A 16,862-nucleotide genomic window follows, 5' to 3' on the forward strand; every position below is an offset into this window, starting at 1 on the left:
TATATAATTTTTTTTTTTTTTTTTTCATTCTTTTTCCTTTGATTTACAAGAGTAATATATTTGTTTTAATTATATAAATATATATATATATTATAATGAAACATAAGAAAAAAAAAAAAAAACATATCTATATTTATATATATATTTCCAGGAAACATTTTCTTCAAAAGTATTTATGAATTATTATTATAAATGAAATTTTTAGCCTATCACATAATGTTTATAGATTTATTTTATATGTAATGTTCAAAGAATATAAAATAGAAATATATAAATATTTATTTCTATTGAATTGTTAAAATAAAATTTTATGCTTTTAATATAAAGACACGTTTATATTTTATTTTTAAATAATAAAAATAATAATTATATTAACAATTATTTACATATTTAAAGTTTATTTATTTTATTTATGTATTTTTTATAATGATATATAAAATTAATGGAGATAATACAGAAAATTTCAAATATATATTTTTTAAATGTTTTATGTTTCATATTATAACATTTCATATGCATTATTATATATATATATATATATATTTTTTTTGTCTTAATTTTTTTTTTTTAAAGATAGTGAAACTTGAACTTTCATAACATTACGAAATTTGTAATTATTTTGAAGAATTATTTATTTTTAATCCAAATTTATTTGTTATTTTTTAATATTCATGTTAAAGTATTACATATAGTTTCTGTATTAAAAAAAAAAAAAAATAACATTTCATTTTAATATAATATTTTAATTTACCATTTCTACAACATATATTTTATTTTCAATAAAACATAAAAAAACAATTTATATTTTAATTGATATTGCGAAATATCAATTGTTTCTAGTAAATGATTTAGACGTATAGATAAATATTTTAATATTGTATTCTGCTTCGTTTCAAAGAACGTAAAAATATATAAAACATATATTATTAATTTTATTATTTAATAATTTATATATATTCATTCTAAAAATTGCAATTAATAATAATAATTATTATTAATTATTTAAATAGAACAAAATCAAATGAATTTTGACGATTTTGTTAACACTTTATATGAAAAAGATGTATTTGATGATGAAAATTCAGAATATATTAAGAATACAATTTTCCCCTTTTTAGTACCAGTAAATTAACAAAAATATAATATACTTAATAAGACAGGAAAAAGAACATTTATTTTTTTTAAATGTTTATTATTAGTCTATAATTAAAATTTTCCTTTTATTAAATTTTATAGGCATTAGAAAAAGTATTACTTCGTGAATATATGCTAATAAAAATTATAAAAGAATACGTTCTTTAAAACGTAATTTCCATTTAATACTTCTCTATATTTTTTTATGTATTTATTTATATAGCTCATTAAATTAGTAAACGATGAAAAAGAAAAACACAAATATTACAATATAATTTATAATAAAAACGAAAAAGAATTATTATCTAATGTGCATGAAGAAAAGTAATTATAATATAAATATTTGTACGTTGTAAATTAAAAGATAACTAAAAATAATACATATATTTATATATATATAATTTTTTTTTTTTTTCTTTTTTCTAATAACCTTAGGAAGGAAACCAATATTGGTAATATGTAAATAATTTAAAAATTATTATATGTAATTTTTTTCCCTATATATATACGCATAAAATATATGATGTAATTCTCTTTACACGAATAATTTTTTAAACGTTTTAAGAAAATTTTCTTAGATTTAATTTAGTTGTTCATTATTGTGTTTATTCATAAGAATAAAATTCGAAAATAATTAAAAATATAGAAATTTCCAAAAATTATTATAAGAAATAATTATATTATTTATATACATAAAACCTTTATTAAAATTTAAAATGTGAAATAAAATGTTTTTTTATTATTTAATAAATTCATTAGAACAAGTTGACATATTTTCAACGGATAAATTCAAGACAAATCCTACAGAGTTATTTGATATACAGAAAGAAGTAATAAAATGTGATTTAAAATTCTATTTATATATAATTATTTTTATATGTATTAATAAAATCTACTTTTTTCAAACTAATAATCATTTAAACATGTTTATTTTTAAACTTACATATTATACATATTTATATTGTCAGATATATATATATATTTATATATATATTTTTTTTATTTCTTTATATAGGTTATTAAACGATATATAAAAATAAATCCTATTTTATTACTTAGTGAATATATCCTGGAAGAATACAAATCGAAAAACCATAATGATAACAATAACAATGAAATAAAAGAAAAAAAAAGTTATTAAAAATATTTTTTTAAATGTATAGACATATATAAATATATAGACATTGTTTATAATTTATATAATACTTTTCAAAATTTCGTTCAAAATTTAGCACTTTTTTTTTTAATGTTATCTCTCATAATCCATTTTCATTGTTTATAATTCCGTATCATTTATCAATATACTTCAAGTTTTATTATTTTTTTAATATAAAAAAGAATTATATAAACATTTTATATTAATATAGAACAATAAATTGAAGTATTTTATATAAACTTCTATTTAAATTTCATTGAACATTATAAAAATACTTTATGCTAATTTTTGTATTATATATATATATATTCACTTTTAAATAATATTTCTTTTATAATTAGAATCTATATGTCGAGAAAAAACGTGATTAAAAGTATAATGGTTGTGTTAAAATACACTTAAAAATATTATGTAAACATTATTTATTAAATGCTTTCATAATATTGATCGTTTAATTATTGTGCTTATTTATACTTATTCCGCATTTTGTCCATTCATATATTATTTCAATTATATTTTCTTATACATAAATTAATTTATTACTTTTAAATACAATGCTAAACATTAACCTTAAATATTCTATATATAAATAAATATATATTTTAATATATAAATAAGATAGGTTTTCAATAAAAATAAAATATACAAAAAATTATAGTTCAATTTTTCATTTTTTAAAAGTATGATAGCTGCTCTGAGTTTAATGTACTAAACTTTGATAATGTGAGCGTTTAGAAATTATCCTATGTTCTCAGAAAAGTGTTATTTTCATTATTCTAATGGAATAATTCATAGTTATTAAAGCACTTCTTTCTGTATTTTTAATTTTTGATTAACCTTAATATACTGACATGAATTTTTATACCTTTTATATTATTTTCTTTATAAATGAAATTATTCAATAAATGGAGAAATTATTTATTATACAAATAAACAAAACTTAAAATCTTTTGAATGTGATTCAAATAAGTATTTTATAGAAAAGTATTTCCAATAAAAAAATAAATATATTAATTTTCCATATAAAAGTCTTACTAGATAAATACTAATTTGAAATAGAAAATATGTCTAAAAGGGCAATGTGTTACTGGAGTTATATTTTTATTAACATACAATATTATTATATATCCATTATGAAATATATAAAAATCAATAATCATAATTAACCTATATGGATATACAATAATAATAATAGAATAAATATTATTATTCATTCAGAAGTTATATATATTTAAAAATACAATAAAGAAAAAATTATTAAAATTCATTAAATAATTGTTTTAAGAATTTATAATTTCATGAAAATGTTTGTACATAATAATATATATTTCTATATAAAATAATATGTAAAAAATATATATATAATATTATACTATGTTTTATACACATTTATATATAACATAAAAATAAATAATAAATAAATACATTCATATAAATGAAAAGGATTTAAATAAGAATTAATTATTATATAATAAGTACCATAGTACATTAATTAATTAAAAGAATACTTGTATATAAGATATATTACTAAAATAAATTAAAATTAATAATACTTTTATAATAATGTTATTAATATTTAAAAATACATAGTTAAAAATAAATAAAAAAAATAATTAAAATAAGATTAATATAAAATAAATTATATATAATAAAATATATTTTTATTTTAAAATTAATTATTATAATTTAATTAAATTAATATAAAATAAATAATATTATATATAATAAAATATATTTTAATTCTTAAATTAATATTATAATTTAATTAAATTAATATAAAATAAATAATATTAAATATAATAAAATATATTTTAATTCTTAAATTAATATTACAATTTAATTAAATTAATATTATAAAATAAATAATATTATTAATAAAATATATTTTTATTTTAAAATTAATATTATATAATTTAATTAAATAAACAAATAATATAAAATAAAAATGTATTAATTAAATATTATTATTTAATACCAAATAATTAATATATTAATTAGTTATTTAAAATAAACAAAATATATAATTTAATTATATTTTATTAATAAATAATATTTTATAATTAATATAATAAATTAATTATTATAAAAAATATATTAGTAAATAATATTATTAAATTAATACTAAATTAAATAAAAATAATCAATAAAAAAAAATTATTTATTAATATATAAAATAAACAATTAATTACTGATTTAAATAATTAAATTAAATATATATATAAATATAATTAAATTTAAATTGAATAAATAAATTAATTATATATATAATTAAATTTAAATTAAATAAATAAATTAATTATATATATAAATATAATTAAATTTAAATTAAATAAATAAATTAAGTATATATATAAATATAATTAAATATTAAATTAAATAAATTAATTAATTATTTAAATATAAATAAATATTAAATTAAATAAATTAATTATGTATATATAATTAGATATTAAATAAATAAATTAATTAATTATTTAAATATAAATAAATATTAAATTAATTAAATAAATAAATTATTTATTTAAATATAATTAATATTATTAAATAATAATTAAAATAAATATATTAATTAATTATATAAATATAATTAATATATTAAATAATAATTAAAATAAATATATTAATTTATAAATATTATTAAATAATAAATTAATTATTAAAATATATAAATAAAGTTATATTAATTAAATAAATAAAACATTTAATTAAATTATTTTATTTTATTTATTAATAAATAAATAATAATTAAATATATTTATGTTTATTATAATATTAATAAATTAAAATATAAATAAAATATATTATATACACTAATTATAATATATTAAATAATTTAATAAATAATTTTTTTTATTTAATAAATTTTAAATATAATAAATAAAGTACAATTAAATATTTTAAGTGTTAAAATATAATTATTATTTAATATATATATATTATTATTATTAAATATTATAAGGAAATTAATTATATTATTATAATTTTTAAAATAAAAAATATTACACACATTTATTAAATAAAAATAAATAATTTAAATTAATAATATAATATTAAATTTTATTATAAATTAATCATTTATTTTAATTAAAATGACATTAATTAATGAATTAATATATATATATTTATATTTAATTAAAGAATTTAATAAAATAATAATATAATTATTATATATATATTTATTTATTTAAATAATAAAATGTATATATATTAATAAATTAAATATATATTAAATTAATATTTTAAAAATAAATTATTTATTAATTTTATATTTTATTTAATAAAATAAATTATAATTAATTAATAAATAATATAAAATATTTAATAAAATATATAATAAATTAATTAAAATAAATAATTTAAAAATATAATAAATATATAATAATAATTTTATATATATTATAATTTACTTTATATTAAAATACATAATTATATTATATTAAATAAAATTTATATATTATTAATAAATTATTTAATTTAATATTAAATAATAATATTTGAATTATTTATTTTATAATAATATAATATATATTAATTATAATTAATTTTATATAATTTTTAAATTAATTTAATTTAATTTTAATTTAATTTATTTAATATTAATTTAATTTATTTAATATTAATTTAATTTATATAATATAAATATTTATATATATAATAATGAATATTTTTTATAATAAAATTAATTTTATTCATTTATTTATAAAATAATTATTTATTATATAATATTATTTTAATTTAAAATTTATTTATAATCATATATTAATTAACAAAGTAAAATAAAATTAATTTGAATAAATATATATATATTTTTTTATTTTATAAAAAAATTTTTAAATAAAATAGTTTTTAATATAATCAAATTTTTATTTTTAATTATTTTTTTTTATGTTTATATAATTTAATTATATATTCATAAATTCTGTGTATTCCTTTTGTTCTTATATTTTAAATTTATCATAATATTACAAATATTTTATATATTATTATAGAAAACAAATTATAAGGAATAAAAAATAAAATAATATAATATGTTATATTAAAAAATAAATAGTATATTCATTATTTAGATATTATATTTTTATATTCTCCAATATATATTGTATATTTACATGACAAAAGTGTGCTATTTTTTGTTTTGAAATAACATAATAAAATTTTTCTTTATTCAACCAAAGTTTTACAAAATAATAAATATTTCTATGTACTATTTATTTAAGTTAATATTCCCTACTAATAAAAATTATTTTACAAAGGCATTTCTTTAGCATAAAAAAAGACATTTTATTCTATTAACACATTTGTTAATATATTAATGTAAATTATATATAATGTTAATGAAAGAATACATAAATAAATATGTTACTAATAAACCCAATGTATATTATAATATTTTACATTATTTTTAAGATAAATTATATAAAGTAATTATTAATAGTAAATAGAAAGACACTTGAATTAATTTAATTTTGTTTATTGTATGGATTTAGATACACTCACATAAATATAGGTAATGAAAATAAAATTTCACAATATATAAAGCATTTAAAATATGGAAAAGTATTTATTAACCTAAAAAATGTGAATGTGAATTATCAAGAATTTATTTTTCATATAAAATTTTCTTGAATACTTCCATAATTTTAATACAACATTGTCTCAAAGATTTATAAAATGCACCTTATAGATATATTTTATTATATTAATAATTTATAATAACTCTTAAAACTATATGAAAAAAATGGTGTACATTAAAATGAAATACTGAGAAAAAAAATAACGTATAGCATATTTCTATAGGAATTAAACAATTTGCAAAAAAGTAAAAAATTAATAAGTACAAATATATACATATTGAAATATAGAAAAAATAAAATATTCAACAATTACAATATTAATACTGAGTTCAGTTCTTCGGAAAACATTTTTAATTTCCTTTTGGAGATTCTTTTTTTAATAAAAGAATCAAGAATAGTTCAAATATATATAATCATCATATAAAAATATATTTTTTTATTATTTGAATATAATAAAATTACAATTGTGTAATTAAAATGATCTCCTTTTCTTTAATTCATAAGTATTAAATGAATATAGATAACTGTTATAAGCTAAAAATATCAAAATATTATACATTTCATATTTTATATCATTAAAACATAAAATATTATTATACTCTTTTTTCTTATTTAAATACAAAATTAAAAAAATATATATATTTTTTAATAAAAGCATTAATTTTTTCAGATAACATCTAAATAACAATAAATGAATTTGAATGTTATTACTTTTATCAAAATTGTATTTATGGAATATAAGAATATTTATTCATATATATAAATATACATATATATAAAATTCCATACAAATACAATGATTTGGTTCTTATTCTAATATTCTTTATTTGACGTTTTCAACATTTTTCATTTCTATACAAAATATTTAGTTATTCAATAGAAATTTTTATAGAATATTTTTCATTTATTTAATTTTACACCTAAAATTTTTTTATACAAGAATAACTTTACAACTTATGTTTTTTATATAAAATCGTTTTTAAAAATTTTATATATAAAGTATAATTAAAATATAACTTTGAAATGATTCATTATGTGAAAGTTAATATCTTATTTCTTTTCCTTTCAGAAAACATCTGTTATAATTAAATTTTTATTAATGTCTATATATAGAGTCAATATATATTTTTTTTTGTAATTTTTTCAATGAATAACATAATAATAAATTTAATATATTGTAAAGTATTTACATGATGTTATAATGAGAAAACAGAAAAAAATGGTTCCCACAAAAGGGAAACAACGATGTCATTTATAAGATAAAAATAAAGTTCTATTAAAATTACACATTTTGAAAAAAACATTACACCACTTTATGATTAAGTTTTTCCAATGAAAAATACAAAGGTTATATTGTATTAATTATTTACTTTAGACAAAAACTAAATATATATTCTTAGATTTAGTATAAATTATGTTTTAACTTATATATTCTTCCTTTTATATTTTCAAGGTATTCAGTTGTTATAGGGAAGTATATTCTTTCATTTCATATTATTACAGAAAAAAATATATATTTCTTTAATGATATATCTATTAATATATCATATTTTAAAATTGAATATGATTTAAAATATCATTTCTTATTGAAAATTATTAATATACATAAAAATATATTTTCTAATGAAGATTTTAACAAAAAGTAAAAAATAGAATATCTTTTTATTAATATTTATACATTATTTTCTAAATGTTTATATTTTTTTTAAAAAAAGATATTTATAAGTACATATATTTTATAATATATTTATGTTTGAAATAACAGGAAAATAAAAAGAATTATGGGTTGTACAATAAAAATTATATTATTACAGGATAATAATTAAGAATTACTATATAATAATTCGTATTCTATTTTTAGATGCTTTTATAAACATAATTATAAATAAATATATTATATTTATAGAACTGTGCTATATCTTTTTTGTATAATAGAAAAAAATAATTTTCATTTTAAAGTTAATATAAAATACAAAATATACAAGCAGAATCATTTACTAATTATCTGATAAAATATGAATTATTTATTTTTGATCCATATTAAAAATTTAACGATTTAGGATTTCTAAAAATTTAGCGTTCTATTATAATTTCATATAAAATTATATTCGTTATAACATTTTAAATATTCAAAGACTAAACAAAAATATTTTAAATATATATATATATTTTACAGTTTTTTTTAAATAATTTAGTTATTTGAAAGGGTAAAAATGTAGACACGTCTTTTATTATATGTATAATATAGTATAATATAATAAAAAAAATAAAAAAAAAAATGACATTATGTATTAAAACATAAAAGTTTTTATTATATCATGGAATCATAATTGAATGATTTCATATATTGCATGTTTTTCTGTATATATTTCGAATATATTATATACATCATATTATTAATGTAACTATATATTTTATTTTTTTTATTTAAAAAATATATTTTTATTTTCCAAAATACAATTTTAAAAATTAAAGATCATATTATATTATATATTTTTTTTTTATAAAGAAATAAGTTTTTGTAAATTAATAAATAAAAAAAATATCGTACATTAATTTATGTAACATAATGAGAATAAACTAATCTAGACTTATTTTTATGAAGAGGTATACTTCATATTTTCATAATACAGAAAAAAAAAATATATATATATATACTATTTGTATATATATATATATATATATATATAATTATAATATAATAAATAGTAATAAAGAAATATTAACATGTGCTTACATAAATAAAATACATTATTAATAGTTTAAAGTATAATCTATATTAAGAGAAAAATAAAACAAGAATATTAATTAAAAAAAGGATAATATAAATAAAATGAATGAATAAATACATTAATATATAATAATATAAAGAATTATTAAATTAGATAACTTTTATAATGTAGAAAAAAAAATTTACAGTTTCATCATATTATTGAAGAATGTTACATATATATATATATATATATATATTTATTATGGAATAATAAGAATGTATATAATTATTTTCATGATTCCTAAAGAAAATAATATTATTGATTCATCTTTAAAATAATTTTTTAAAAACAGAAGTAGCCATTTTGAAGGCACTAGACATAGATGTATCACTGGTTCTACTAGAAGACGTTTCGATACTTCCTTTTTTATTACTTTGTTCTTTAATATTTTCAGATGGTTCAAAGGACATATTATCATTTTCTTCACACATTTTATTTGTATATTTTCTTATTTTTCTATTTTCGTTAACACTAATGTTACTATTACTTAACCTTTTAGAATTAAATGTATTTAAAGAATTATCTGTTTCATTTTTTTTATTTGAATATATGGATGGTATATTATTGCTCTTAACTTTTTGTTCTACGATATTTTTTGTATCAATGTTTTTATGCGTTAATTTGAATATATCTTCTTGTGGTGGGAAAACATTTGCAGATTTTTTTATAGGAACATTATTTTTTTCAAGATTAATATTGGTAACATTTTCTATTTTTTTCTTATTTCCCATTTGAGACATATTTTCTAACTTTTTATTTTGAAAATATTCTATTCCCATAGTTTTACTAGTAAAATATTTATTATTATTATTTGTATTTTTATCAAAAGTATTTTCAAAAACATTAGTAGTATAATTATCATTTATATTTTGTTCTTTATATATATTTACATATTTTTCTTTTAATTCATTAATATTATATTTTTTTTTACTCTCATCTTCCTCTGAGAAAGTAAAAGTTGATAATTTATTCTTGAATATACTGTTGTTATCTGATTCATATGTATATTCTTCATCCATATTTCTGAAATTTTTAAATTCGTTAGATTCTTCTACTTTTATTTGGTTGAATTGGTAATAATTATCAACAAAATTGTTTGTATTGAATCTTTCTTTTTTTGTCTCATTATTAAAACCTTTATAGTTATCATAACAATTATGATTATTCTCTGAATCATCATTTCTATAATTGTTACCGTTGTTCTTATATTTTTCATCCATTCGTATATCCTTATATATGCTCATATTTACAACGCTATTATCTGAATTATAATAATTATTGTTATTTATATATTTATTTTTCATATTATATTCATAATTATTTTGATTCTGCTTCATATGAACAAAAGATTTCATACCATCATTTTTATTCTTTAAATGAATACCACTATTAGAATTATTATCATCTGTATAATTATTATTACTATCTTCATCATTATTATCATCTTGTGTGATGAAATTCATTTTATTATAATTTTTATTCACATCGTAAGTATACTTATTGTTGTTCGTTTCATATATATTATTTTTAAAAATATTTTCATGCATTTCTATATTTGCACCTACATTTTCTTCATTATTTATATCAGATGTAAATTTATGCCTACCAGAATAATTTCGTGCATCTATTTCATTTTTATTTTTTATGTTATCTTTTTCAATGAACATATTTTTATTATAAATGGATGATGATGAAGGGTTATTACAATCCATTGATTTTTTGGAATCAAAACTATTAAAATTATTATTGTAAATATTATCATTATTAATCATAGATGAATTCAAAAGATAGAAAGAATCCGAATTGTTAACGGATTTTTTACATGAATAATTTTTTTTTGTTTTTTTAGGGGAGGCAAAAAATTTTATTGTATGATCTTTATTTTTAATATAATCATATGCAGTATTATTACAATTATATCTATTATCCATATTATTTCTGTATAAAGATGTGTTTACGGTCATAATTGGAATAGTATCATCGTCATTATTTTTTTTAAAGTAAACACTTTTTTTACGTTTTGTTATAAAAATGTTTGGATAATATGGATTATTGTCATTTGCAGAATAATTATTATTATTATTATGTGGATACATATTTTTGGAATTATTTTCATAATTTTCTGATGTTTCGAAATAAGCATTAGCATCTATTTCTGTCTCACCTCTATTATTACTACTATCATTATTATTATTGTTTAGTAATTTATTTTTTTCTTTTAACATTCTTTTTTTTTTTTTTAATAATTTCTTTTTTCTTTTCGACAAATTTTTCTGTTTCATTATATTTTGTTGAAACATGAGGTGTTCGCATCCACTTGCTCTTTTTCTAAAGGATACTTGTTTGTCATTATTCTTTAGTTCCATATTTTTATTCATCATATATCTTCCTTTATTAACAGAGTTATTGTTAGCGTCAACTTCTTCTTTCGACTTATTGTAACACAAATTTGTATAAATAACTCTTGAATCATTCCATGCATAATAAGAATTGGGGTTTAAAGTTGGGCAATAACATACTTCAATGTCTGCTACTTTATCTGTCATATTAAGATATTCATTATTTGTACTTAAATACCATTCTAATTCTTCATATAATAAGGGATCACATGCCCAATTTAATTCGATATTAGTTTCTTTACTCCATCTTTTTTTCAAATATGCATGTACTTGAGGCCATTCTTTATCTGTTATTTTATCATTTAAATTGTTGATAACCTTTTGTTTAGCTAATACTCTTAATAAAGAATGATTTTTACGACTATTTCTTGAAACAAATTTATTATATACATCTTTGTCAAAAACTTCATCAAAGTCCAATAAACTTGGTGCAGATCCAAAAATCGTAAAAGGATTATAACAACTTTGTTCTTTCAATCTTTCAATAATCTTTTTCTTGTTATACCATTTGGGATGATATAACTTAATATTTGTTACATTTGTTATATTACTTTTTATACAACATTTTTTAGTATCATATATGGCACTATGTTCTACAATTTCTTTATCTCTTAATATGCAAATATTTTCTTCATTATTTAAGTCTCCTCCATGCTTTTGTAATAAATATAAACAAATATCAAAATTGTTGGATCGATTTTTTGCTGGTAATGGTTTTAACACTTTATGAAGTAAAGGAATTTTTCCATTAAAGTCCCGTAAAATTTCTTCATATTTTTTTTCGGTTGATTCTAAATTATCAAATGAATTTATAGAATCTTTTAAAAAATTCATATCATTTTCATCATTTTTTAAATCATCATCTGAACAGAAACTATCATCTCTACTTAATCCATTTAATAAGGAATTTTTAAAATCATAACAATCTGTGTAATTCAATTTCTTTCCTTCATTTTCATCAACATCTTTATTTGAATATTTTTCATAATATTTAATAAATTTATCATTAGTAATGTATTCATTATTTATAGAATTTATATAATTATTCTTATATATACTACTAACACTATGATTATTATTATAAATACTATTTAAATTATTATTATTCATGAAATCTCTATTATTATTATTGAAGACATTTATTTTCATATTATGAAGATAGTTCATGTTCGGATCATTATATGAACTATATCCATTATCATTTTTAAAACAACTGTTACCAACTTCAGCATTATTTAAATTTGTGTCACAATGAAAACCATTGTTAGCATAAGAATAATATAATTCCTTTTGACTTTTTTGCAAAAATTTTTCTCCAAGTTTTCTAGATTCTGAAGGCTTATAATCTGGATTCAATATTTTGTCTTCATTACAATATCTTTCATAATCTTCATTGGTTTTTAAATTAGATGCATTATGTTTCAGGCAGTTCATTAAACAATCATCAATTGAAAACTCACGATCCTGATTTTCATCCATCTGAATTTCTTTATTCAATAATACATTATTAAACTTTTGATTTTCTGTTAACATATTGATATCATTCGTATATGAGTTTCTAAAATCAATTAATAAAGATGAATTATTTGATGATCTTACCTTTTTATTTCTTTGTTTAAAAATACATAAAGATTTTATATCTTTCGAAGTAAAAATTTCACGATTGTTTATTAAATGGTTATTTTCTATATTAGATTCAATAGGGGTTTTAATTAATTCAACACTACTATATATAGAATGAATACTTGATCTTAAGCTTTTTAATTCATTAATATTATTTATAACAAATCCAGAAGTTCTTTCTTCTAATTTTTCAGTAATACTGTCTTTATGAAATTTTCTTTGTCCTTTTATATCACTTGTATAACTTTGGTTTTGTGTATTATCGTTTTTCTGTAAAGAAATTAAATCTATATAACTATCATTATTATTATTTTCATTTATTACACTATTATTATAATTATCATCTTCAGAAATGTTAATATATGAATCATTTCGTTTAATATTATTTGAATTAAAACTACAATTGGCATCTATACTAATAAATGAGTTATAATTACTATTTTCATTTTGTATATTATTTCTTACATGATCATTACATTCTTTTACATTCATTTTGATACTGGTATCTTTAATATGACTATTATTATAAATATTATTATTATTACAATTACTACTACTATTACTACCACTATTACTACAACAATTATTTTTATTATTATTATTATTATAATTATTGTTACCATAATAATAATTATTATTTTTATTATGATAATTTCCATTAACACCATCAAACGAACCCCTGTTGCTTATACTACTACTAGGATAATTTACTAAAATAGATACTACAGATTTATTATTTGAATTTTTTAAACTTTGATCATTGTTAAAGTTATATAGATCATCCATCAACTGCTTATTATATTTACTATCCATTACATCATTTTCATCTATTTCATTTTTAATATTTGTTATATATTTATATATTTCTTCTTTCCTACTTTTAAGAATTACCTCTTTATTTGGATGTGAAATATCTTTTAATTTTTTGTTAGTTACAATTTCTTTAGATGTACTAAAATTATTAGAATCTACAAATATAGAGGAACGTGTTTTAATATTTTGTGAAGAATTATTTGTATTATAATATTTAGAATTACCCCAATGAATATATTTATAATTATCATTTAAAAATTTTTTTATACATGATTCGTTTATTCTATTTTTATGAATACACGAACTATTTATCTTTTTTTCTTTTTCATATATATTTATGTTGCTATTACTACTAATCCTTTTAATATGATGATAATTATTTAGATGATAATAGGAATTATTTATTTTACTATTTAATGCTGGATCATGTTTATCATTATGAAATGATACATTATTATTAACTATATTGTCACTATTAATATATTCATTTTTTTTTTTAAAGGAACTTACTTCTTTAGAATGAAATAAATCAATTTGTTTGTTCTTTAATTCAGACTTTAAATCACTTTTTTGGTTATTTCTTTTATCTCGATCTATACTACAATTTCGTTGTGATTTGATTGAATTTCTTGGTATAAAGGATCTAAAATTTTGATGAAATAGATTTCTGTTATTATTTTTTTTTACTTTTGTTCTATCTGAAAAATAATTATCAGAATAATAATTAGTATACACAAAAGAATTAAAGTAGATGTCTTTGTTTTCATCATGTATATATTTATATACATCATTATGATTTCTATTTGTGTGAAGTAGATGATTATATGTAATATTACAATCACTATCATAAAATATATCATATATATTGGATTGATTTGTATGCCTACTACTACTTTTATTATTATTATTATTATTATTATTACTATTACTATTATTTTGTTCTGTAATATGTTTAAATAATTTTCTAAAATAAAAAATAGGAATATTATTATACTTTTTTATTTTAAATTTTAATTTTTCTATATCATTTTTATTCCCATTCGAAGGAGTAATATCATAATTGAACTTATTATCGTTTAATATTTTATTTACATAATGTAGTACATTTTTATCATATTCATAATCAGGATTCAAAATTTTTTTTTCTATAGTTGATTTATTAAGTTCGTTTGATAAGTTTATAATAGAATCTATTAAACTATTACTTGTTAAGGTTCTTTTATTATAAATATGCAAAGAAGATTTTTTGGATACATCTCTTTTTATACTAACATATTCATTATTATTAATTGAAGGATATAATTTTAATGATTGACTGTTTGTAATACTATCAACATAATGTATATTATTTACATTTTTATTAGTATCATATAATGTATAATAATTTTGAGCATTATGTTTATTATTATTAATATGATTATTATATATATCATATATATTATTACATATATTTTTTTTTACCTTTGGTTGTAGATTTTTATTATTTAATTTATGTAAATCATGAAAGTATTTTGTTGTATTATTTATATCTTTAAGATTGTCTAATGTGATTTCTCTTATATTAAATAAATCTTTTTTACACTTTATCTTATTATTAGAAATTCTCTTTTTCTTATCTTTAACATGAACAACAAGTTCAGAATTTTCTTGATGTTGCAAATTTGTAATATATGAATCTTTTGAGGTAGTATTATAATAATGAACTCGATTAGTTATAACTTTATTTTGCTTATTCTTGTTAATCTTTAATATTTTATCTAATTTATTTAAATTCTTTTTTTTTATATCATCTGAACGGTTTTTAATTTTCTTTTCTTTTTCGATATTATTATTTATATTATTTTTTGAGTATAAATATTTGGGTCCTGTCTTATCAACGAGTTTTATGAATCTTCGCGTCTTTATTATTCCTTTAAAATATGGTGTAATTCTATTCGCTATAACTTTTAATTGTGTATTACTTTTTCTTTTAATTAATACTTTGTTGCTTGAATACGTACAGTTATTAGTTTTTTCTAATGGATTTTCTGTTAAAACAATCATGGTTTCAATAATTAATAAAATATATTATTGTGAAATTAATACACGTGATATATTATATATATATATATATATATATATATATATTAACAAGGTACAAAAAAAAAAAAAAAAAAAACTAATTAAAATAACTACATAAATATTTACATATTTATATATTTACACAATTTGCATATTTTTAAATAAAATTCTATATAAGGGTAACTATATTTTTTATTATTTTTTTTTTTTGCTTATCATTTTTATGCATATGCTTGTTCACACAATTATTCTTTATATATCATTAAATGAATCACATATTACCTATGTATATTTATTTTGTAATCATACGTTCTCTTCACAATTTTGT

The 16,862-nt window shown here is 15.5% G+C and overlaps 2 protein-coding genes across 2 annotated transcripts, besides 1 other annotated feature; one reads left to right on the forward strand and one right to left on the reverse strand.

The window, feature by feature from the left end:
• Positions 1–1,021: 1,021 nt before the first annotated feature.
• PGSY75_1327900 (hypothetical protein) lies at positions 1,022–2,275 on the forward strand (the record flags this gene model as incomplete). Its single annotated transcript, XM_018787338.1, has 5 exons — positions 1,022–1,123; positions 1,358–1,458; positions 1,570–1,586; positions 1,894–1,964; positions 2,150–2,275. The coding sequence occupies 5 exons, from the start codon at positions 1,022–1,024 to the stop codon at positions 2,273–2,275; spliced, it is 417 nt and encodes a 138-aa protein (XP_018640080.1).
• Positions 2,276–3,848: 1,573 nt separating this feature from the next.
• Positions 3,849–6,132: a sequence feature (centromere).
• Positions 6,133–9,907: 3,775 nt separating this feature from the next.
• Positions 9,908–16,516, reverse strand: PGSY75_1328000 (hypothetical protein; the record flags this gene model as incomplete). Its single annotated transcript, XM_018787339.1, has 1 exon — positions 9,908–16,516. One exon carries the CDS (start codon positions 16,514–16,516, stop codon positions 9,908–9,910), a length of 6,609 nt encoding a protein of 2,202 aa, XP_018640081.1.
• Between the last annotated feature and the right edge of the window lie 346 nt (positions 16,517–16,862).

Source organism: Plasmodium gaboni, chromosome 13, assembly GCF_001602025.1.
Source record: "Plasmodium gaboni strain SY75 chromosome 13, whole genome shotgun sequence".
NCBI lineage: Eukaryota > Apicomplexa > Aconoidasida > Haemosporida > Plasmodiidae > Plasmodium > Plasmodium gaboni.